Source organism: Pongo abelii, chromosome 16 (assembly GCF_028885655.2).
Source record: "Pongo abelii isolate AG06213 chromosome 16, NHGRI_mPonAbe1-v2.0_pri, whole genome shotgun sequence".
Lineage (NCBI taxonomy): Eukaryota > Metazoa > Chordata > Mammalia > Primates > Hominidae > Pongo > Pongo abelii.
The window spans coordinates 36214568-36240194 of NC_072001.2; the positions used below are offsets into that span (position 1 = coordinate 36214568).

A 25627-nucleotide genomic window follows, 5' to 3' on the forward strand; every position below is an offset into this window, starting at 1 on the left:
ATATCTATTGAGTACTTGTTAGATACAAGTACTGTTTTGGAGGTTTTATATTTACTAACTCATTTAATCCTCAAACAATGTGTGAATAAATTACTGTTACTGTTTCCATTTCACAGCCAAAAAAATTGAGGTGTGAGAGGTTAAATTGCCAAAAGTTACATGGTGAGGTTCAGGGAGAAGATTCCAACCCAAACAGTTTGATTTCAGAGCCTGGTAGTTTTCACTACTCTGCTATAATGGATTTTATATGAAAATTAAAGTAGTGAAATTAATCAGTGAACAAGACAGACTTTAAAAACATCATAATACTTTATTCCTAATTACAGAAAAACCTACAGCAATCTGTTAGGGTCAATGGAGGCTCACTCTCTGAACGTTTGACTTGTCTGCAAGCAAATCTTCATACCAACACTTGCCAGAAGCCTCCTGGCTCCAACCTTTTTCCTTCCTTTGAAGACTCCAGTGAGGTTTGCTACACTTGAAACTAGGGTTTTTTTCCTTAGGGGCAGCAGCCTGGACTGCAGGCCAAAGCTTCAAAATGGAATATAGTCAAGCAACAAGTTCTATCTCAAAGCTCAAAATAAACTAAGACCTTTATTAAATCATCCATTTGTTGGCTTAAGAACATTTGAAAGGTTAAGTGCTATATTAAAGTAAGATTTGTAGAAAAAAAACCTTAATTACTATTCAGATGGCTTTTAGGCATTCTATGTCGATTTACCTCTGATTCTGGCCCAGATGTAGTTGATTTTACCAGCATTTTTCAGCTTTAAAAGTACTTTAGCTGCTTGGGGACTTTTGTATATTCTAGAGCAATCTCTGCATAACATTCCTGCCATTGTATGTGGCTGAAGGAAACAACATTTGCTTCCATGATTGCCTGGGTGAGAAAGTCTTATATATTGATTGCTTGTCCATAAAAAAGCAGAAATATAAAATAAGACCTACAACAGTTCTGTAGGTTTGATGCAAAAAGGAACAACTGCTGTAATATAGTGATGATTCTCCCAAAGAATGTATATCTGTATACAAATGTTAACTGTCTATTGTACCACAAATCCTGGTATACTTGGAAAATATGCATGTGGAGTTGCATCGTCTTTGTGTTTCTGCAACAGTTGACACGCAGTTTCCTGATTTTTCTATGAAAAGAAAAACAAGGATGTTGTTTCTAAAAGAAGGATTAGGGAAATAATACTAATGTCTTCCCGTGTTTTCATATGAAAAAAAAAGTTAATTTACAATCAAGGAACCCAGACTGCACACAAATGATTAACCCTTTGACTCTGTTGGAGAGGAACAGTGAGTCGAACACAGCCTTTTCTTTTCATTGGGTCATTTCCTAGGATCCAGTGGGTAAATGATTGGCTTGTTTTGAATGAAGAATTGTTGAATTCTTGCCAGGTTGAGGCTTGGACAGTGGTACTGGACCTGAAAATTGGCAATAGCTCAGAATCTAAGCAGACATCATAAGAATTCTGCATGAGGCTGGAGGCTGTCCCTCTGGTCTGTTCCTTCAGTGATTTGTGAGGTGGGAGGCTCACTTGACAAAGTTTTGCGAAGATGCTGGAGTATTGGAAAACATGGCTTCTGTTGACATGGAGCATCCAGTAAAGAGAGAAATTGAAGGATAAGAAGGAATAACGGCGCTCTGGCTGAGTGTCTCCAAACTAAAGTAACTGGCTAGAGGAGGCAGTTAAGGTGCTTGCTTGTAAAACTGTTTAAACCTGACTGTTATCCCACTGCAGGTAACATAGGCCTTTTCTTTCTACCTACTTTCCCCATACAGTAGCCTGGACTAAAAAACTAGAAGTTAACCTGTGACTATATTGGTGGTAACATGCTGATTTTAAACTTAAGACCCTGGCCAAGCTAAACTCAATCATCCAGTCATTAAGCATTTACTGAACATATCCTCTCTGCTAGGCCTTATCCTCGGCACGGAGATGAGTCAGACACAGTTGCCATCTCCAAGGATGGAGGAGGCAGACAAGCAAAACAGCGGTTAAGGTAAAAGGTAATAAATGTAGTCCCAGAAGTATGCAGGGAGCACTATGGATGCACAATGATGGACCCTCCCAGATTAGATGATGTATATTATGCAAGCCTGAGAAAATGAGGAGTGTGATAGAGGCACGCATCCCAGGCCAAAAGAACAGCATATACAAGGGCTCAGAGATGAGAGTAAGTGTGGCACTGCAGCAATAGCTCCATAGCGCTGAAGTTGAGCATTTGGGTCAGGGTTGGTGAGGGCGGGTAGGAACTAAGGCTATAGAGAAGAGGGCAGGAACCAGATGAGGAGGAACTTGAACTTCAGCTATAAAACCTGAACGTTATTGACAAACTATGGAAGAGTTTTAAGCAATGTAGTGAGCTGCTGAGATTTGTCTTTTTGCATATCACTGTGTCTGGAGCAGAGAAGAGAGAAGCAAGGCTGGGCTCAGTAAGGAAGCTATTGTAGAAATCCTGGGTGCCTAAACTAGGGAAACAGCAGTGGGAACGGAGAGAAGCAAAGGAAATTCTAATTGAATGTGTAACACAGAGCAGCTGTGGATGACTTCCAGGTCTCTCCATGGGTGTGTGGGTGAATGATGACACCTGTCACCGTGTAGGGAGGGCAGAAGAAACACCTGTGGGAAGGAACAATTATGATGTGAGTTTTGGATGAACTGACTTGCAACGTGTCGGGGCATCCAAAGGAAATGACCGGCAGCCTGCAATCTAACATAGGGTCTAGAGGTCAGATAAGATGTTTAGGAGTCATAAATAAAGAGATTTGAGTTAATCGTCAACTTGGATGGAGTCACTTGGTAAGTAGTGTGAGAAGAGCAGGGGCTGAGGACAGAGCCTGAGGAATTCTACCTTTAAAGGCACAAGAGGCTGAATGAGAGGATGGGAAGCTTTTCAGGAGAGGAGTACGTGCCTTAGAGGCCAAAAGAAAAGATGGTTTCCAGAAAAATGAAGAGATTTACAGTGTCCCTTGCCACATAGGTCAAGTAAGACAAGGTCAGAAGATGTCCCTCATATAGGACAAATTGGAAGTTCCTGGCCGTCTAAAGTGGAGGCAATTGGCTGCAGGAACAGACAATATCACACATTGTAGAACAAACGGATGCAGCTTTGTCATAGGACAGAGCCCAAGAAACTTGGTCTCTGGACATTGGTCCTGGAAAAAAAGTATTAGACACAAATGTCTACCTTGTTAAAGAACGGGAAAAATATTTTATTTCCTATTTATTGCACATAATCCCACACTAAACATAACGGAGGCAGGCTTATGTGTATATGAAGCCAGGAAGCTCAAGTCTATCAGTACACAAGCATCGAGACTCTAAAATTGGATAAATTGACCAAATATAACCTTTTGTTAATGACTGTTTCTTTATATTGTATTCTTACAGAATACTAATCACAAGACACTTTAAATATCCCAGAGAAGATAGTTCTGTATTCTGTGTGTGAATAACTGTAATCTAATCTTGAAAATTTATAGTAGTTTTTAACCCTCACTTTCAGTAAGTTCTTTCTCATATCTCATTTCAATCTCTTCTGCTATATTTTTAGGGCTAGTCTGTCTCATTCTCACTTTGCTGGATAATGGATGGTTACCATCTTCCATATATCAATCCTTCCCATAGTTGCAGATGAATAATAAATTTCTCTTCTGCTTGGAATGCTCCAGGCTGAATAACTTCAACAGAGCCCAAAGAATTGATCGTGCAGAATGCCAAGAGGATTAACTAGTTAATGGACACTGACTGTTTGTAGGCAGAGTGGGCAAGCGTGTTACAGAGGAAGTTTTTAATCAGAAAAAGAAGTGTGCAAAATAGAATTACATCTTTTTTATAAGCGCTGCTGTGTGGTTGGTTGTACGGGTTATCTTTTGGTGCTTTGCATATGAATTTCTTCCCTTGCAAAGAGAGCAGTTTGAACTTCTGTCTTGAATTCCTGAGAGGTTTGGATTCGGTGGCTCCTGAGGTGCTTCACTCCTAAACACTGATTCCACTTCCACATAGACCATTTTTCCATCCCTTATCTTGGTTTGGAGGTTGCATTTGCACAAAAGAACTTGATAATGACAAAGCATGAGAAATGAGGCCATGAGCACTTTCTCAGGGTTTTGCTAGAGATGAGTGTTACTTTCACCTATTCCTGGTGAAATCTCTTGCTGTGTTGTTTCAGTGGCTCAATGCTGAATCAGAAATCATCAGAGCAACAATTAGTTGCAGTTGTATGATAAAATAGGGGCCATTCTATATCATTAATTTGCTTTATATAAAAGATGTGAATATTGGTGTTTAATTCTGAACTGACTTAGAGAATTAGAATCCAAAGTTATAAAGTCTTTCAATTCCTGGGATGATAAATACTGCATAATGTCTAGAATTTTGTTTGTGTTCAACAAATAGGTAGCTACCTGTAGATGAACTATGTCTTTTTAAATGTTTGGAATACACGTAAATGTATTATTTGACATTGTATAATACTATTGTGTAACTATGTTTTCCCCAAATTTGGGGAAGAAGATTAAAATTTATTTCCCTATTTCAAATGAAAAAAAAGTGCCAAAAGAAAATTAAGATACATACATATTAGCTTTGAAACATTATTTAGGCATTCTGACTCCTGCCACTGAGAAGGAAATGTGTTATTGTGGGGAGAGAGACCTTGATTCTTCTTGAAATCGGTATGTCAAAGAGATATCTGTACTCTTATGCAACACTATCTACAATAGCCAAGATATGGAATCAACTTGTGTCTGTCAGTGGAGGAATAGATGAAGATAATGTAATGTATATACACAATGGAATACTATTCGGCCATAAAGAATAAAGTCCTGTCATTTGCAGCAGGATAGAGGAGCCTGAAGGACATTATGTTAAGTGAAATAAGCCAGGCACAGAAAGACCAGTATCACACATATGTGAAATCTAAAGAAATTGATCTCACAGAAGTAGAGTATGGAATAGTGGTTACCAAAGGCTGGTAAGAAGAAGGGGAAAGAGGATAAGAGATTGATCAACGGGTAAAAAGTTATAGTTAGGAGGAATAAGTTCTCCTGTTCTATGGCACAGTAGGGTGACTATGATTCACAATATCGTATACTATAAAATAGCTAGAAGAAAGGATTTTGAATGTTTTCGTTGCCAAGAAGTGATACATGCGTAAGGTGGTGGATACGCTAAATACCCTGATTTCATCATCGTACAACATATGTATTGAAACATCACACTCTACCCCACAAACTTGCAATTATGTGTTCATTTTAAAAGTTAAAATAGTTTTACTTGCTGTCCTTTGAAGCTATCAGAAAGTCATTCACACCTTGTCATGGAGCAGTTTGGGAGTGGATTGGGGAAAGGAAAATAAGGATCAGCACGTTTCCTATCATCAGTATTGCCAGGTACATTGAGAACATTCAATAAGTTCTTGCTGGTTGCTTGGCTAGTGTGATGGTTAATTTTATGGTGTCAGCTTGACTGGGGTAAGGGATGCCCAGATAGCTGGTAAAACATTATTTCTGGGTGTGTCTGTGAGTGTGTTTCTGGAAGAGATGAGCACTTAGTAAGCTGAGTAAAGTAAGAAGAGTGGTTGCCAGGGGCTGGGTAGGGTAGACAGTGGGATAGGAGGAGATCAATTACACTTTGTACATTGATGCTCCTGGTTCTTGGAACGTTGAACTCCAGGACTACTTATATCACCAGCTTTCCTGGTTCTCAGCCTGCAGAGGCCACGTCGTGGGACTTCTCAGCTTCCATAGACACATAAGCCAGTTCTCATAATCTGTGCGTATATTTGTGTGTGTGTATCTCCTATTGGTTCTGTTTCTCTGGAGAACCATGACTAATACAGCTACTTTTCTTGTTTTAAACTTCTCAGTTCATTGTAAGTTCATGATTCCCTAGTTCTGGAGAAGTCTGTAAGGTGTTTAGTTTCTCTTGATGATTCACTTAAAGCTGACCTATCATCTTCCTATCTAGTCCCTGTAGCCAGGGGAGAAATCCTATGAGGCAGTATTATAAAGGCCTTGAGAAAAAAGAAACCAGGCTCTGTTTTAGAGTAATGTACCAAATGAGGGACCTGCAAACAATAGCCTTTGGTGACTGGTGTTTTCTGGGATCAACAATGGCCTAGCCTTTGGATTCTTGATTGAAAGGAAATGAAGACCCAATACCTGATCTTTCCCACCACTGTCTTCTTTTTGTCATATCCAGAACTCATTTATTTTCCCCTGTGATGTCATGCCTGTATTAGTATATGTCTACCAACCTTCTCTAACTTCCCCAGCTATCACTTCTGACCTGAGTCAAAGGAGGAGTCCTCCATCCTCACTGGTGTCTGTCACCTGGGAAGTGCTTCAATACCCGGCCCAGCATCCACCCTTCCCCAGAGATTCTCATTCATTTGGATTGGGCTAGGGCCCAGGCATCAATATATTTTTACAGGTGCTCCAGATGAGTATGATGCTCACATATGGTTGAGCCCCACAGCTTCACAGCAGAGCTAAGTTTGTTCTTTTCCTGTAGACTCATCAAAAGGAGAAAAATTCTGGTAAAAAAAGTACAGAATAAAAATGAGTTATATCCCTTCCTCACCCAGACAAGCAAGGATTTGTATCCGGGAGACCTGGGGTTCCCTTTTGCCCTGGGGTAGAGCTGAGACTTAATTCTCAAAGTCTCTTGGAGATAAAAATTCAGGTGGTATTAGTAAGATGTCCCTGAGGCTTGGACAAGTGGAGACCAAGTGGTCAAACCTGGGAAAGCTGTGCTTTCTGGTTTAAGACTGGTGTAAGAGCACAGCAGGGCTTAATAGGTGGCAGAAACCTGCAACCCTGACCATTATTCTCTCCAGAAGACATAGGGTCTATGAGGGCCAAGATGCTGGAGACCTGGGCACTGACCCTGAAGCCACCAAGACTTTGGGTATCACAGTCTGCGACTGAAAATGGTGATGAGGTGGTAGACACCTGCCGTCACATGGACCATGCAGGCTTGGACAATGGGTATCTTGACAGCAATCTTTAACTGAAGACCAGCTGCCTTGCTCTAAATTTGTATACTATATAATTCTCCTGGGATTATTAAACAGTTCTAGGGAGGGGAAAGCTTCTCCAAACATGACTGAGATTGAAATTATTGCAAGTGAGGATTCAAAGCCAGACATGATTATATTTAAAGGGAAAAAAGCAATATGATGAGGATATGGAACAAATTCTAGTCTCAGTTACAAAAGGAATCAAGCAGTCATGTTTAAATAAATTAACTCTATCTCATATGCTTCTAATTTTATTGGTTTTTAAACTAGATTTTGGTTTGGCTAAGCACTCTAAGAACTTTTGCTGCAGTACAGGTGCCTTTTCTGAGCCTGTTGTTAGAATATGCTCCAGAAATTTTTATGGCAGGGCATGTGGTCAGCAGGTCAGCAGAGTGATTGGACATGGTAGGGGACAGAGGGAATGGCCCCTGGGCTTGAAGCTGTGTTTTCATTAGACTTAAGGTGGAGAAACAATTGGTTTTTCATATTTTATTTAAGAAAGGGAAGCTGCTCCTTTAACTAAAGCCTTCTAGCTGCAATGCCCACTGCTACACTATGAGTAAGAAGTTGAAAAAGTAGTATCACTAAGTGGGAGTGGTGAGTGATGGACATATTGCAACTCTTACATTTGGTATGCAACTGACTGAAATGCTTTCTTCACAAAAGAGCCTTGTGTAAATTGGGAAGAACTTGAAGTTTGGAGTCACACAGAACTGGATTTACACCACTGCTTACTAAATTTGAAGCTTTCTTGTATTCTGAGGACCTAGCGAGTCATACAGAACTGGATTTACAGCACTACTTACTAAATTTGAAGCTTTCTTGTATTCTGAGGGCCTAGCACTGCATGGTGTGTAATGGGCACTGAATAAATGCATGATACATTAAGGAATAATTAACAAAAGAAATCGCCGTCTTGCTCTGAGCAGTGACTTAATACGTCTGAGCCCAAGCTTAAGTGCCTTTACCTGTAAAATGGGCATAATGACAACTATCTGGAACAGAATTTTTAGGAGTTTATGAACTATAAAGTACTCAAACCAGTGCCTGGAGGAGTCTTGGTAAATTTGTTTCCTGCTTGACCCACCCCTTCCCTAAGTGCTGTTTATTTCGTGATTTGTGATAGGAAGAGCCCCACTGTATCACAGCCTTCAAGTGTGGGAATTTGTGGCACATAATATCCACCTTTTTTTTTTTTTTTGAGACGGAGTCTCGCTGTGTCGCCCAGGCTGGAGTGCAGTGGCGCGATCTCGGCTCACTGCAAGCTCCGCCTCCCGGGTTCACGCCATTCTCCTGCCTCAGCCTCCCGAGTAGCTGTAACTACAGGCACCCGCCACCACGCCCGGCTAATTTTTTGTATTTTTGGTAGAGATGGGGTTTCACCGTGTTAGCCAGGATGGTCTTGATCTCCTGACCTTGTGATCCGCCCATCTCGGCCTCCCAAAGTGCTGAGATTAGAGGCGTGAGCCACCGCGCCCGGCCTACTAATATCCAACTTTTAACCACAGACTAGACCCTGGGAACTAAACACTGAGTCCCACCTCAGGAGAATGAGTTGAGGAGAATTCTGTCAGCAGAAATAGGCTTCACTCCAGTTTCACGGGTACTTTGTCTCTTCACGAGGCAATGTCTTATAACCCTGGACAGTGTCTGGTTTTGATTCTACTTTTAGATACTTTGGGTTCACAGCTTTTTCTTCTATTTGACCCACAATTCTAATCTGTTATTTCTCCTAACCATTATTTTAATTCAGTGAGTACTTTTGACATGTTTTCCATATGATCGGTATTAGGGATACAAGATAAACAGATGGAGATGGGCAGGATATGATCCTTGCCTTCTGAGCTTAAACATTCTGGTGAGAGGGGAATTAAATAAGAAATATAAGAGTTGCAACCTAAAGGGATAAGTTTTCCAATGGAAACATTTACTTACAGCAGCTCAGCCTGGGGCAGAAAAGTTGTCAGGGAAGAGAAGGAAGTAGCCCAAACATCCATGTGTTTTTCCTGCTGTCTTACTCAGATTCTTCTGGTCCTGAATTATGTCATCATCTCTGCAAACCAGTGCAACCCCAAGCCTGTCTGAGCTAATGTATAAGCTGGGCTCTTTATCCACCTGGAATGTGACCTCCATGAAGGTGGATGCCATGCCTGCCTTGTTCACCACCATATCCAACACCATAAAACAAATATTTCTTGAATGAATGCATGATTTAGTTCTGAATGGAGCTGGAAAAAAAAACGGAAGTTTTATGTTTTTTGGTTTGTTTAAGAAACTAGTCTTGGACAGGACAGTTCAGAGGGCTTATATGTTCCATTAAATTATGAAAACACTTATTTTGCCTGTAAGTGACCTGTTTTCAAAGATTTAACCTTCTAAAAGTCAGCCCATAAATTTCGTTAGCATCTACTGACTTTTTAGAGCATCTTTTTTTGAAAAAGGTAGTGTTGCCTGCTTATTAGATTTTGTATGGAAATTGCTGGATGGTTTGTTCTGACAAATTTACTGACATCTGTCAGTAAATTGCAGTGAGTGTGCACATAAAGGATATTCAAAGAGTATCCTACATGCCGAGTATTTTAGTTTTGTTTACTTTTTCTACAAACGTTAAAGGGGAAAATCCCAGAAAGCACACTGTATGAGGCGCTACAAGTAGAAAGAATCTCAATAAATTAGTTATTTCCCAAAAACAAAAGTGGATGTGCTGTGGCCCTCTCCCCTGTGGATAAGTATGGTTAGAAGATCTTGCTAAAAGTAGGTGGGTTGTCGTTGGTCAGTTGTATGGCCCAGGGAAGACATTATGTCTTAACTCAGTAGCCAAGGATTCCAGAACCAACGATAAACAGGAAAATAAATTGACTTAAAAATAAATAATATATCTAATGACATAGAAATGCAGATACCATAGATCTGATAACATACAAACACAGGTACCATCGCACAATTTGTCAGGGTCTCCCTGCTACTGCCATGGTAGCCTCAGACTTAGACGCTCTTCTGTCTCTTTGGGGTCACAGTGCTTAGAGTGCATCATATGATGGAGACACAGCCACAAACTCATTAACGTTTATGATCGAAATATGGAAAGTTAAAGTGTCCTGGTCATATGTCCTTCTTCAAACAAGGTTCAGGTCAGGTGTGGTGGCTCACACACCTGTAATCCTAGCACTTAGGGAGGCTGATTGCTTGAGCCCAGAAGTTTGAAACCAGCCTGGGCAACATGGCAAAACCCCGTCTCTACAAAAAAACACAAAAATTAGCCAGGTGCACCTTGCCTGTAGTCCCAGCTACTCAGCAGGCTGAGGTGGGAGGATTGCTTGAGCCCAGGAGGTCGAGGCTTCTGTGAACTCTCATCACACCACTGTACTCCAGCCTGGGTGACCAAGTGAGACCCTTTCTCAAAAAAAAAAAAAAAAAATCAGAACAATGTTAGAACCAGAGACCAAAACTTTCTGCCATAACTTTATTATTGACCTTTGCTACCTCTGAGGTTAGAGAGTAAAAATTATGATTTGCTGTAGTATTTGAGATTTCTCCCATTCATTCTTCTCCATGGCTGTTGTATCTGAAGAAGAATGAAACCAAAGGAGTGTGTGCAAGCTTTTGGGTGTGGTCACTCACCTGCTGTGTTCTGATTGGGTGGGAGAGATGTATCCAGAATATCAGTGTTACCATTTTATAGAAAATCCTTCTGTGGGGCCTGAAATTCTCTGGGTAGCAACTAGATCATTATTTTTTCATCCTATGAGAATAGAAAACTTAAACAAATTGATTATTATTTCTGGAGAAAAATGTCATAGGTAATAGGTCACTGCATTCTTCCATGTTACACAGCAGCGTGTTCTGCCTGAGAGAGAATTAATTGCATATGTAAACCCTAAGGCCTGTATGCCGCTACATCTCCCTAATCAACTGAGGGAAAGGCTTTCTCCTTTGCTCTCCCTTGCAAGTTTTATAAGAGATCAAGCCATGGGAGGCTGAGTAGATTTTATGGTCAAGCTCCAACCTCTGCCTTCTTGGTAATGGGAAAAGTTGTAAAGAGGAATTACAACAGTCCTCCCTGTTGTTGGAGCCCAAAGGGTCCTGTAAGCTGTGGGTGCCTCTTTTGTCAGTCCCCGTAAGCAAACAATTCCAGCTGAGACCAAAGACTGGACACTTTCAGCAAAAAGAATAAAAGAATGTAATTAATTCCCAGGTTTTTGTGGGGATTACTACTTAGTAAGAACTAAAATGACTAATCTTTCGTTCAGTGACTGCGTAAGTGCCTACTTACGTGACAGGCACTTAAGTGCCAGGCACTGTTTCAGGCATTGAGTATACAATGGTAAACAGAATCATATGCATGAAGGTTGCATTCTAATGAGGAGGAGAGAGATTAGAAATAAACCTGTATTGTTAGGAGGTAAATACTAGTTGGAAAAGAATATTAAGCAAGATTGGAAGTGCAACATGAAAATGGAGTTATAATTTTATATGGAATGATCAGGGAAGGCCTTTCTGACAAGGCGACATTTGAGCAGACACCTAAAGGAAGTGAGGGAGGGAGCCCTCCAGGTATGTGGGGGAAGAACATCCTGCGTGAAGGGAACAGCAAGTACAAGGTTTTGAGGGAGGATAATGCTTCAAAAACTTGAGCTCTAAGGAGAGGACCAGTGTAGTTAAAACCAAGCAAGCAAAAGAGTTACAGAAGAGAGATTGTCCGGAGGTGGAGAGAGAGAGAGAGAGATTTACATTTATATGTATGTAAATATATACAAATATAGATATATGTATTTAATATATAATGTATATAATGCATTTGCTATATAATATAAATAATATATTTAATTGATATATTTTTATTTAAGGTATCAACTTGATGTTTTGATATACGTTGTGCAGTGATCACCACAATCAAGCTAATGAATATTTCCATCACCTCACATACTTACCTTTGTGTGTGTGTGATAACACTTAAGCTGTATCCTCTTAGCAAATCTCAATTATAAGATAGAGTATTGTCAACTAGAGTCACCGTGCTGTACAATAGAGCTCCAGAACTTACTTACCTTGTATAACTGAAACTTTTTACCCTCTGACCAGCATCTTCCCACTGTCCCCATCCCCCTGTCTCTGACAACCACCATTCTATTCTGCATCTATGAATTTGACTATTTTAGATCCCACAAAAAGTGAGATCACGCAGTATTTGTCTTTCTGCACATAGCTTATTTCAGCTAGCATAATGCCGTCCAGGATCCAATAACATCTGTATTATTGCAAGTGACAGGATGCCCTTCTTTTTAAGGCTGAATAATATTTCATTGTGTGTGTGTGCCACATTTTGTTTATCCGTTCATCTGTCAATGAACATTTAGGTTGTTTTTATATCTTGGCTATTGTGAATGTGCTGCAGTGAACATGGGAGTTAGATATTTGTTTGAGATACTAATCACATTTTCTTTGGAGATATATCTATATATATATATCTATCTGTATATCGATAGATATCTATATATATATCCAGAAGCAGGATTGCTTCATCATATGGCAGTTATATATTTTTTGAAAACCCACCTTGCTGTTTTCCGTAACTTCTGTACCAATTTCCAATCCCACCCAGGGAATGGTTTTCAGTGTACATCTAGCATGCAAAGGTTCCCTTTTTTCCATATGCTCACCAACACTTCATAGCTTTTGTCTTTTTGGTAGTAGCCAGTCTAACAGGTATGAGATGGTATCCACTGTGGTTTTGCTTTGTGTTTCAAGATGGGCATTTTTAGCACCTTGTAGGCCATAGTAAGATAAGAAGTCTGCCTTTTCCTTAAGTAAGATGGAAAGTGACTGGAGGCTTTCAAGTCGTGAAATGATGTGATCTCAGGTTTTTAAAAGACTCTGGCTACTGTGTGGAGGACAGCAGTGAGAAACAAGTTTGGAGGTGATTACAATAGTTGTGACAAGAGATGATGGCTGAGCTAGGCGGTGGTGGTGAAGAGGATGCAAGATGGTACGGTCGAGTATATTTAGAAAGTAGAATGGAAAAAATTTGCTGATGGTGTGGATGTGAGGTAAGAGAAGGAAAGGAATTACATGACCTCAAGATTTTTCTCTTTTCTTCCCTTCCTTTCTTCATCTCTCCCTCTCTTCCCTCTGTTCCCTCCAGCAACCCCAGAGAATAGAGTTGCCATGTTCTGAAATAAAGAAAACTACAAAAGGAACATATGTGGGGAGATACTCAGCAGTCTGATTTTGGACATAGTAAGCTTGACATGCCTATTGGACATCCAAGTGGAGATGTTGAGTAGCATTTGGAAACAGAAGTCGAGTTCAGAGAAGAGGTTTAATGTGGTGGCACAAACTTGGGAGTTCTTAAAATACACCTGTTTTTAAAAGTCATCTAACCAAATGGAATAAAGAGGGGGAGAGTACAGGTACTAAGAAGAGAACTCTGAGGACTGGTTCTGGAGCACCACTCTAGCAGTAGAGGGAAGAAAATGAGGAGAAGCAACCAAGGAGACTGAGTATGAGGTGCTAATGAATAGAAAAAACAAAATAGTATCCTATAAGCCAAATGAAGAAAGTGTTTTAAAAAGGAAAGATAAATAAGTCTGTCAATTTGCCTCTTGGTATCCTGAAATTTCCATTTTATTTCATTTTTTAACAATAAGTAGTAAGAAACTGGAGATGGGTAGCTTTCACTAACTTCTGAGACATTCTAAGACAATAAGTACCAAAGGGATAATAAAACTAAAAACCAAAACAGACATTTATAACAACAAAACTGCAAACATTGTTGCGGGAGATACAATGTCTGAGAGCTGGACACAGGACGAGTTATTCTCCTTCAGTCTGTAACCTTTATTTTCATAATGTGTGCAAAATGAGATTAATAATATTTCTATGTCTCATGGGTCTATTGTGGAAGCAAACAGGGTATCATAGATTCCTTTAAGAAGGATCTTTATTTTGGAATTTTTATACATAAGCATATTTGTTAACATAATTAGTTGTTTTCAGAACATACTATTCTTTCATTTAATTCAGAAATATTTGTGCTTTTTCTATTCAGTTCCAGGTACTATTTTAGGCACTGAAGATTCATAGACAAAGGAGAGGCTCCTACCCGTAAAGATCTTAGAATTGAAGGAAGCAAATAGTCCAAATGATTGCTATTTAGAACACACAAGTAAATGACCTTGTCATTAATTCTTGTGAAATAATCTGTGTGTACTCTTGTCATTCCAAAAAGCCCATTTATTTTTCATTTAAGAAAGGCTTTTGGGTAAAGTCTTAGAATAAGTGCACACCCAAGTCTTTCATATATTTAGAAAGTAGCTTAACTTTATCAGTTCCCTAAGTGCCTGATGTTTAAGATAAGTAGGTAGGAAACATCTTCCCTTTTAAAGCAATACATGGTTATTATGGATTTTCCTCTGCAGTAATAATGTCTGCACTTAAACATGAAATCTGCTGGATGGCACTCTGTTCCACGTGCTCCTGGTCATGAGCTGCTCAGTACCAGTGATTTGCAGATCTAACTATAGGGCTGTCATCAGCTGCCTGGTGATCTACCTTAAATAGGGCTGTCAGCCATTTTGTTTTGTTCCAGAGAGTTCTTCACAGGTGACCCATAGAGAAGCGGGAGAGCCAAGGTTCCCCAGCCATCAGCTCAGAGCCAGCAGAGATGGCTCTCTATTGTTCTGGCCCTCAGGCTGTGAGCCAAGGTATAAGAAAGAAAGCTGTAAGGATAAAATAGGCAAGATCCATTCATTTTCAAGTTCGAAGTTCTTTGGCCAGAGGACGGTAGAAAGAACTTGACTTTGTCAGAGATGACCTGTGACAATGTGAAATCTAAGCAAAGAGAGCCAAAGGCTGTATATCCTTGTGCAGGGACAATCACTCAACACCACCACAAGCTGAATCTATGACAGGAATAGCTGGCATGTATGAACCACATAGCTTGGAGGGAGGCTGACATATGATATACCTTGGATTTTCATTTTTCTCCCTTTGCAGCAAGTTTTGGGCTGATGTTTACCCCTTCCAGTGTTGCAATCATGGGGAATAGAGAAATCTTGTTGTATTTATTTATTTATTTTAGCACTCTGTCTGCTCTCTTTGGCCTTGTGCTCTGTGACGTGGTTATGTTTCAGTGTGGTTTGATCATGTGACAGGGCTGGGAGCATCTATTTTTGTCAACACCATCACCATGGGCTTTAGAATCAGACAGACATGAATTCATACCTATTGCTAAGGTCAGTCTCTTAGAGTAAGAGAGCCAGTTTGGTGCCATGGTAGAGAACTGACTCCTGATTCAGACAGTCCTGGGCTTAAGGTCTGGCTCTATCACTTACAAGCTGTGTGGCACTGGGCAAGTGACTTAACCTTTCTGTGCCTCAACCACTTTGTTAAATAGAAAGCGTATTAGCACCTACCTGACAGGATGATTGAAAGGATTAAACTGAGATGCTATAACATGGTAGCATATAGTGACTGGCCATTAAATATTCACTGTTATTGAATTTACCTAACCTCCCTGAGTTTTGGTTTTCTCATTCTTAAAGTGGTTGTGTTGTTGTGAAGGTTAATTTAATCTAGGAGGAAATGTCAGCATAGTGTTTGGCACAGAAGTCCAGAATGAATAGTTGATATCATTATCAATAATAATAATTAAGAAATAGAAGCTATGGACTCCAAAGCCTCATTGTTTTATTTCAAATGCCAGCATCTGTTCCCTTTTTATTCAATTATTCAGTTCTGACTCATCAATGAAAATGACCCTGTTATGTGGGTGAAAGTAGGGAAATTTCTTGTAATCTGAGTCTACATCCCAGTTAATTAACACATTTTTCAAAACACATTATGTTTCCAGCTTGGATCGGAAAGCAGAGGTTTTCTGCTCTAATAGAGTTTATAATTAAATAAGGTTACAATGTAAAAACATACCCATTCTGTAAATTGTAATTGGGTGCATAATAGACATCAGATACCACAGTGGTGAGTATCATGATAGGCAGAAATGTGAATCAGATGTGATCCTGCCTTTGAGGGGTACAAAGTCAGCTGGAAGTAGTGATAGCAAGTGCATCAATATAGACTGCCTGGATTAGATACCAGGCTCTGCCCCCTGCCACCATGAGACCTGAGGCAAGTTACGTAACTGCTCTATACAGGCTTTCATTTGCAAAATGGAGACAACAATAGTGCTTACATAGTGTTGATGTGAAGCTTAAATGGGTTCTTGTGCGTAAAGCATGGTGCCTGTCACATAGGGATCAGTAAATGTTGGCCATTTAAAAACATATAGTGGGGGAGAAGGTATGCATGTAAGTAATACTGCAAAAAGTATGGTGATATTGCTATGGAAATTCAGAGACCAGAGAGATTACTTGGGCTTCATAAAAGAATGTGGCATTTAAACTAAGCTTAGAAGGATAGGTAATATGTGGACATGGAAAACTAGGGCAAATTAGGGCAGCTTTTTAGAGATTTCACGATCAAAGACATGGAAATAGGGAAACCCAACGCTACAGGGAAGAAGTTAGGATGATAATTTGGAAATGTGGAAGCCTCAGATACTAGTTCAGGAAGTTTATGTTTTTTGAGAGTGCCATTGAGGATTTCAGCAAGAAAATAAGACCAGAGCTATGCCTCTGGTAGCAGACTAGGGAAGAATGCTTTGGGTCAAATAATAGCCTTGTCTTGGTCTCAAGACCTCCAGTCTCTCCTTCTGCTGGCCCATTTGCTGTGATACAGGAAAAGGGGAGGACTCAGAGATACGAGATAATGATGTGTAAGCTGAGGTTGCCCAGAAGTTGGATGTGCTCTTGACAAACTTGGGGAATATAAAAGAATAGGTAGACTAAAAAAGAAGCCTTTTAGTGCACTGGGGGACATGTTGGTTTGAAGTGTTGGTAGGTCCGCAGGTAAAAATAGATGGAGGTTTGGAACCCTTGAGTACCACCAGGTTGGAGGTACAGACTGAGTAACAGCTCCTCAGAAGTAAAGCAGGAAGCCTGAAGAATGAATGAGATTGCTAAGGGAAAATGATAAAGACCAATCATTGAGCAGTCCCTTATATGTAGGATGGCAGAAGAAAATAGAGATGGGAAGGATCCATCAGAAAGGTGGGAGCACTAGAAGAATACGGAGATGAATACGGGAATGGAGGGGTTTCAAGAAGCAGCATTTTAGGGAGCCTGGGCATGACTTATTTGGGAGACAGTAAGGCAATAGGAATGAAGGAGAGACAAAACTAGAGGTGTCATGTAGAACTCAACTGTGGAGCACCTGAAATCCAGGCAGAGACATTTTGACTTGTTTGGTATAAAGCAGGAAACCTTTATGTGATCTTAAAGATATCATATCCTGATGACTAAAGAGAATCATATTCTTATCCTAAAAGACAGAGGCTGGGTTTGAAAGGTCTTAGTGTCCCCCCAGCCCCCATCACTGTTACTTATTATTGCACCCTGTAACTTAGTACTTTCTTCTCTTTATTTTGTTTCTCTTTCTCTTAAAGATGGAAGGTATGGTTATTTTATATTGACAGAGTTGAATCTGCTGTGAGGCCTACAAAAGGAAAATTTTGTGGTCTTGTTCCAGTGAGATAGAGTTGAAACAAGCTGAAAATAAGTTACCAGGAAATCATAAATTTATAGTGGCACAAAACCCCAGAGTTGTGTTATTTTCTCTATCAAAAAAAAAATCAACAATTCTCCTTGAGAAAGAGGAAATAATGGAGACGAGAGCACTTTCTAGGAACTGGAAGTCTTGATAAAATAGAGCAAACTAGTAAAAGTAAGGAATGCGAAAGCAGGAGAGAAAATGGGTCTGTAAAGTTGGACAGTCCAGTTCTAGATTTTAGAAGTGGGATCATTCTAGGTTATGACATGGAAGGTTCATGATAGTGTGTTACGAAAACAGAGTGGAAATCATTAGGTCCAGGTGTTCACTTTGAACAGATGTCTGCATAAACCCTAAAGTTACTTGGGATGGCCTTCCAGCCCACAGTTCCATTATTACAGTATTAATGGGTCTTGCCTTATAAAACCTGTGCATCTCATAGTATCCTACCTGTCATTGCAAGATAGTCCATCAATGTATGTTGAATTAACACAGATTTTTTTCAGAGTTTCTGATTGTCAGATAAATGATGGGAAATGATGTGGAAAGTGGCTATCACATACTTCAAAACTGAAGGGTTTTTGCACATGTGTAGAATAGTAAGGTCCAAATTTGGCATCGGGACATGTGAGAAGAAGGCAGGCTTCTGGGAAAAGGAGATACAAAATGTGGAAGAATTTGCAGCCTTCGAGTAAGGGGGCTTCCTTGGAAATGACATCCTTCAGCAGTGCCCAGATCTGATTTAAAGCAAAGTGAGAAGAAAAGAGGGAGGATAATTTCTAGCGGAGAAAGTGCAAACCATTACAGGGATGAAGAGAAAGGCTTGTGTTCTAATTGGAGAGCTTGTGTTCTGTATTTTACTCAGGAGCAAGAGGAGTAATCAGATGGGTTGAATTAACTCATCTCATAATCCTAAACGGAATTCAGTGCAAAGATTTCAGTGTCAGGCACTCAAAGGCTCCAGATGTCTGTCTATTGAAGGTTTATGGAAATAATTGCTGCTATATGGAGCAAAGGCAGGTGCAGGCTGCCACTCCAGGTGGTGTCTGCAGCCAGGTCAGCATGGTTGAGCAGAAGGTTCCAGACAGAATGTGGGAAAGAGTAGAAATCGTTTGGAGAAGCATCAGTTTGGCCCAGAGTCCCATACCCATCTGTGTGTCACCAGAGCCCCAACCTAGGAACACATGTGTACAGGGCTGCTGTTCTGCAAATTGCTATTAATTAAATCAGGGCAGGTTATTGCATTAGTTTCTTGGCAGCTTGGGATGTGACTTATAGGATGGGGAAATTTCAGAAGACAAATAGGGAGACCCCAAGGCAGCTAGTGCAAGGTCAAAGCCTTGGTGGTTTGGGCGCCTGGGGGATAGAAAGGGAAAGAGAATTGAGATTTTGAAAAGAGAACCTTAAAGGCACACATTGATGGGAAAACTGTCAACTTTCATGCCTTTGTAAAAAAGCAAAAAAAAAATCCATAATTACACTTCTATGATTTCTAAATGCCTGAGTTTTGTTGTTGTTGCTTTAGTTTTTTGGGGGGTTTTAAGTTTTGTTTCTTTCTTTTTGCTGGTTAACTGTGGTGGGGGAGATACATAACTATTTCTCAATAGGGGTTATTCTTGATTTGGTTGTGAAAGTTAAGTTTTGAGTACTACCTCTTGCATTGCTGATGACTTAACTTCCATGGCCCCTGCTTTCCAACACAAGCAGCACATCTCAGTCATCTTGGCAACTAAGAGCACCTCACCACCCGTCCCCGCCCACCAATGCCATTAGGAGGATCCTAGCATCCCTGGTTGATAGGGGATCTAGGGGCACACTCCACATAGGGAAAAATTTCATTCTCTTCAGAGATTTCACTAAAGCCCCACTTTTAAAGCAGTGATATTCTGGAGTTTTCTTCAGTCTCAATTAAAATGAAGACCATGAATTCTGATTTTACTATAAGCAAAGACTCCTGAATTTGTTTCTGACTCACTTCAATAATGAACAGTGACATTTCAGTGCTAGTAAAACCGTGGAGCTATATTTTCCCACTCTTCTTTTCATACATCTACAATTTGTGGCTTCTCGCATTCCCCTGTAGCACCTCACCTATCTCTGGGCACAAGCAGACATCTTTGTAGGGATCTGTTAATAGTGAATTGCTTCACACTCTCACCAGGTGGGACCATTTTATTTTTTTTAATTTCATAGGCACATTATAGACACAGTTTAAGAAAAATGATTTCTACTTAATCTGCCTTTCCAACACTCTAGTGACACTTTTCCAACAAGACAATCTCTGACACTGAGGGACATGGAGGTGAGATGGGGCAATGGATGGCCAGATGCTCAGAAGGAGGGAGGCTCCAGCTGGCTCCCCCAGGTCACTTCCGTAACTTAACCACACCTGGAAATCTGTTTGCTGCTTGAAATCCAAAGCTATGTGGTGGTGACTAGGGAGCATGGCCTGACAGATAGGAGGGGCAGAAATGGAAGGATTAGTAAGGAAACTGTTTTCCTCTCCACCTCAGGGAGGGTTGTGCAAGAAGTGAATGTTTTGGTGTAGATGGAGGGCTGCCTCTTTTCCAGGGCCTCTGAAATTTTAGGGGGGCTGCTTTTGAGATTGATATTTAGGAGGGAGGTCTACTCCTTGGGAATTCAGAGCAGTTCTTCTACTTGACCTTCAGTTCCTCCTCCTCTTACCTGATCTTCAAGGCATCTTTAATCTTCCTTTTCTGTGAGTCTAAAACCCATCTCCTTCACCCTCCATATCTTCCTCTACCATCTCTGGCAAATACGTGGCCCACCACATACACTCCCTTCCTCCAACAAAACACACTTTGCCTCTTCCACAACCTGAAACCCCAACACTTTCCCTCCACTCATCCCACCTTGCTCTGATCTTGTCTGTATTCTCTGTTCCCCTCAATCCTATCTTATTGTTTTATTCTATATTTGGAGAGATTGTATAAATTTGCTTTCATATTTGCCCAAGTGTTGAAATCATCAGCTCTCCTAGACCATATGCTTTGCACAGCTCTCAGAAGTGAGGCCTGGGCTGTATGTGTACTTGCCCCCACTGACCTCACCCCAGGATTAAGTAGAGTTCTGACTCATGGTAGATGCTCCGTGATGTCCTGTGAATAAAAAATCTCCTTCCGTAATCAGGTTTAAAAATAAAACCAAAAAGCACGTGGCTGTTGGGGATTGGTGGCTTACCTGACTCAGGTACAGGAAGGTGACTCGGGGCCTGGCTCAGCAGTTCCCCTTACTCATGTTTGGGTCTCTCTTCTCCCGGCAGGAGGATGAAGTGGTACTCCAGTGCATCGCCACCATTCATAAGGAGCAGAGGAAGTTCTGCCTGGCAGCCGAGGGACTTGGGAATCGCCTGTGCTTCTTGGAACCCACTTCAGAAGCAAAGGTGAGATTGGTTGTCCGCCCTGCACCTTCCTCCACCTTGGCGTCTGACATAGTCATTTAGGGGAGATACTGCTGGGAGATGGTGATGAGGACGACATTTGAAAGGACACATTTATTTTTTAAATGGGAAGCAGATCTGGTTTAAACCATAACTCTCCACAAGCCTAGGAATTGTTGACGTAGGAACCCAGAGCACTATGAAGAATTAGAGGTGCTTTGCCTGTCAGTGTTGTCCAGGACTCTGGGGAGGCTTTGAGCTCACTGTCAGCGCTGACCGAGAAGGTCCTCTTAATACTCCCAGAATGCCTTTCTGTTGCTGTTAATTCCTAGAAATCTGAGTGCGTGTTCTTTACTCCCTGCTGTCGTTTTATTGCTACAGAGACTCACAGATGCCTGAGCCTATGTTTCACAGTGAGCACACCCCTTTCAGTTCTGACTGCGCTGAGATTGTTGTAACTGTCTGCCCACTGTGACATGAGGGCAGAGAGTAATGTTTGCACTGGTCTCTGCCTGCATGGTGGCAATAATGCTGTGTCTCTTCAGCAGAACTTTTCTTTCTCCGTTTTCAGGCTGTTTCTGCTTTTCATGATCTGTGTGTCAAGTGGATCTATGTGCTCAGCATTCTTGCAGTGCTTTTCATTCCTGGGAAAACCTCTATATCCGTCAGGGTTCTCCAGAGAAACACAGTCAACTGGATGGATGGATGGATGGATGGATGGATGGTGGGCAGATGGGCACATGGGTGGATGGGTGAGTGAGTGCATGAATGGGTAGGTAGGTAAGTAGATAAGTGTATAGAGATTTAAGAAATTAGTTCATGCAGTTGTAGGGGCTAGTGAGACTGAAATCTGTAGTTAATATCAGTAGGCTGGAAACTCAGGCAGGAGTTAATGCTGTCGTCTTGAGGTAGAGTTTCTTCTTTTCCAGGACATCTCAGTTGTTCTGAAGGCCTTCATCTGATCGGATGAGGGCATACCTAAGTTATCAAGGCTAATAGCCTTTTCTTAAAGTTAACTGACTGTAGATATTAATTACATCTACAAAATGCCTTCACATCAAAACTTATAGTGTCGTTTGGCTGAATAACAGCACTATGGCCTAGCCAAGTTGACATAAAACCCACCATCACACCCTCTAAGCTCAGTTTTTCTCACAGAACCTTTTTTAAAAAAACCGGAAACAAAAATCAGAAATTGGTAACATTTTCCAAAAGACCCACCTATTGGCATGCCATTTTCCACATAAACATACACAACACAGACATAACACAGAGAGTTTGGCTAGAACCTGGAACACCAGATGTCCAGGGTGATGGCCACGTCCCCCAGAAACCCCTCTTGTACTTCTCCCTCCCTTGTAGGTCACTGATCCGTGGATCCATGAGGATAGACATGAACCAGAGTCCCATTAAAATATATGGGACAGAAGAGAGACAAGGAAAATTTTTATCTTTTTAAAGATCTTTGACTTGATTTTCCTAAGGCTTTTTCTCATTTGCTTTTGTTCTTAGCTAGGTTTTTTTATTTTTTTGTTTTGTTTTCTTTTGTTTTTCATTCTCGGCAGTCTGGGATAATAGGGAGGTCATTAGATTAGAAGTCAAGAAGTTAATTCTCAACCATGAGCTACTCATGTGACCATGGACAAGTCAGTCCCTCATGTTTGCAATTTTCTCATCTGCCAAATGAGGTGCAGGACAATCCAATGGGAAGTGTGTTGACCTAAATTAGAAAACAAGTGGTATCCTTTTCTAGTCATCCATCGAGTAGGGTATAGGGCAGTGCTTTAGGGCAACAGTTCCCAACCTTTTTGGCACCAGGATTCAGTTTTATGGAAGACAGTTTTTCCACGGATGGTGGGAGATGGTTTCAGGATGAAACTGTTCCACCTCAGATCATTGGGCATTAGATTCTCATAAGGAGCATGCAACCTAGATCCCTCACTTGCACAGTTCACATTAAGGTTCATGCTCCTATGAGAATCTAATGCTGCCACTGATCTGACAGGAGGCAGAGCTCAGGCAGTAATGAGCTCAGGCAGTAATACTCACTCACCTCCTGCTGTGCAGCCTGGTTCCCAACAGGCCATGAACTGGGTCTGTGGCCCCAGGGGTTGGGGGACCCTGCTTTAGGGCACAGGCTGTGAGCCAGACTGTCAAAGTTGGAATCCTGTCTCTACCACTTACTGGCTAAACCAGGACCTTGGACAAGGTCCCTCACTTTTCTGAGCTGAGTTTCCTCATCTGCTTAACGGGAATTTAATAGTAACTACCTTATAAGATTGCTGTCAGGATCAAATGGGTTCGTAAATTGCCTAGTGCATTGTAAGCTTGATAAAACCATTGGTTATTATGATTTCATATTGTACAAGACATTTAAACTGGGACTTAGTTTCTTGTTCTTTAAAATAAGGAAAACTAATTACCTTTCAGGGGGACTGTGAAAATAAAGAGAAATAATATATATAAAGCACATGATACTGAAGTAATACAGTACACTTAATAGCTAGAGTTGATAATAATACTAAGTATAAAGTTGTTATCCCTTTTGACTTACAAGGCCTGATTTTGTGTAAAAGACAGAAAGATCACGCATCAGCCCCTGAACTTACAAAATCTTGAGTTTAGAATGAAAGTCTTGGAATTACAAATTCATTGAACTGTCAGATAATTCTATAAAGATGGCTCTGTATTTATCGTTGTTTTACCCGAGCTAGATTAGACACAACAGTGTGTTGTAATCTGAGAATGCTTTGTATCCCTCAGGCATAGAAACGATAAGTCATACACTCATAGATGAACTGGGGATGAGGAAATGTCTTTCCTAACGGCCACTTAACTAAGTGATTGTTCTTATTTTAATTTGTCATTCTAAATTTCAAGCAAGATAAGACCGAAGAATTTTAAAAAGAGATACATGTCATCCATAATTTTACCACTTTGTCACAACTATTTTCATTTGTTTTTCATTCTCACCTTTGTCCACGTATTTTCATTTGTTTTTCATTCTCACCTTTGTCCACGTATACCTGTCTGTTTTCAAAGTTGTACTCATACTGGTTATTCAGACATTCTCTGTTTTGGGTTTTTTCTTTACCATTTCAGCCAGTTCCATATTGCTATATGGTCTTCATGAATGGTAAAAAAAAAATAATATGCATGTGGTTTTCTTGGTTTATTTTGGCTTTCGGGAGTAAACATCCAGGAGTAGAATTAATGGTGTCAGAAGCATGAACACTATTAAACTGCTTTCCCAAAATGACAGACAAATTGTTTACAGGTGACATACCCACCATCCTTGCATGAGTGCGCCCCTTTTATATGTAGCATGAGGGAAGTGCGCCATCAGGGTTCTCACAGAGAAACAGGGTCAAATTCACGGTAAGGATAGAGCAGATATTCAGAATTTCTTGTCACCATTCCTGGGAGCAGCCTGCGAGAGGAACTCAGGTTCTGAGAGCTTCATTCTTTCCTGCAGTCATTTGCAGCTATGCAAGCCTCTCTTTTGGCTGGTTGTCTTCTCCCTTATTACTAAATAGTTGCCCTAATTCTCTACCATCAAATTTCTCAACGAGCTGTGCCATTCTTAGGTTCTTGGATCCTAATGGAAGTCATGCAGTGAGGTGAGGAGGTATGTTTCCGAGCTTGGCACTGGGCATGAGGCACAGGCATCAAATACCATTCTTCTCAGCTGGCTACAGAGCCTACCGGTGACCTTGGGCATTTCTAGTCAAGGGTGTTTTAAGCTAGTTGAGACTCAGAGAAAATTGAGATGAATTCCGTGGAGAAGAAAGACCTCAGAGAAAAAAAAAGAGATAAAGTGCTCAAAAACTATTCTTAGTGTGTGACCCGGAGAAAAGGAGATCATATGGAAGCAAAGGAGTGACAGGATAGAAGAATAAGGGGCATGAGTATAAGATCATTAACACTTGCTGTAGACATGAAGACTATTTAGCACTTGGGAAGTCTCCCAGTACTTTGATTCCTGTATGCCATGGTCCACCCTTCCTTGAAGGTGTCCTGAAACTGCTATTAATTGATGGAAGCACTATTATTCAGCTCCCTTTCAAATAAGCAAAGGTTCAAGAATTTAAAGGTATCTTGTTTTGTTAAAAAAAAAAAAAAAAAAAAAAAAGGCCAATGCGCGGTGGCTCACGCCTGTAATCCCAGCACTTTGGGAGGCCGAGATGGGCAGATCACGAGGTCAGGAGATCAAGACCATCCTGGCTAACACGGTGAAACCCCATCTCTACTAAAAATACAAAAAATTAGCCGGGTGTGGTGGCGGGCACCTGTAGTCCCAGCCACTTGGGAGGCTGAGACAGGAGAATGGTGTGAACCCGGGAGGTGGAGCTTGCAGTGAGCTGAGATTGCGCCACTGCACTCCAGCCTGGGTGACAGAGCGAGACTCCATCTCCAAAAAAAAAAAAAAAAAAAAAAAAAAAGACTAGGGGCTATAACCAGAGACCCAGAAAAAAGAGAGAGGAAATGTTTCTTGTTCATTTTATCAATAGCAAATGCTCATTTAGTTTCCTTTTTATTCAATAGAAAATGTGTTTCTAGGCACTAGGAATTTAATACTTTCCCTCT

At 40.8% G+C, this 25627-nt stretch overlaps 1 protein-coding gene across 7 annotated transcripts in view; it reads left to right on the forward strand.

The window, feature by feature from the left end:
* Positions 1-25627, forward strand: part of RYR3 (ryanodine receptor 3) — a 561166-nt gene that overhangs the window by 141985 nt on the left and 393554 nt on the right. For 6 of the 7 annotated variants that reach the window (XM_024232640.3, XM_054532557.2, XM_054532556.2 and 3 more), the window contains exon 2: positions 20924-21043. In XM_024232640.3, the coding sequence (XP_024088408.2) occupies positions 20924-21043 (120 nt within the window). Of the gene's footprint in view, positions 1-12911; positions 13032-20923; positions 21044-25627 lie in introns of those variants that run through there. The other variant, XM_054532559.2, reaches the window with a different exon arrangement.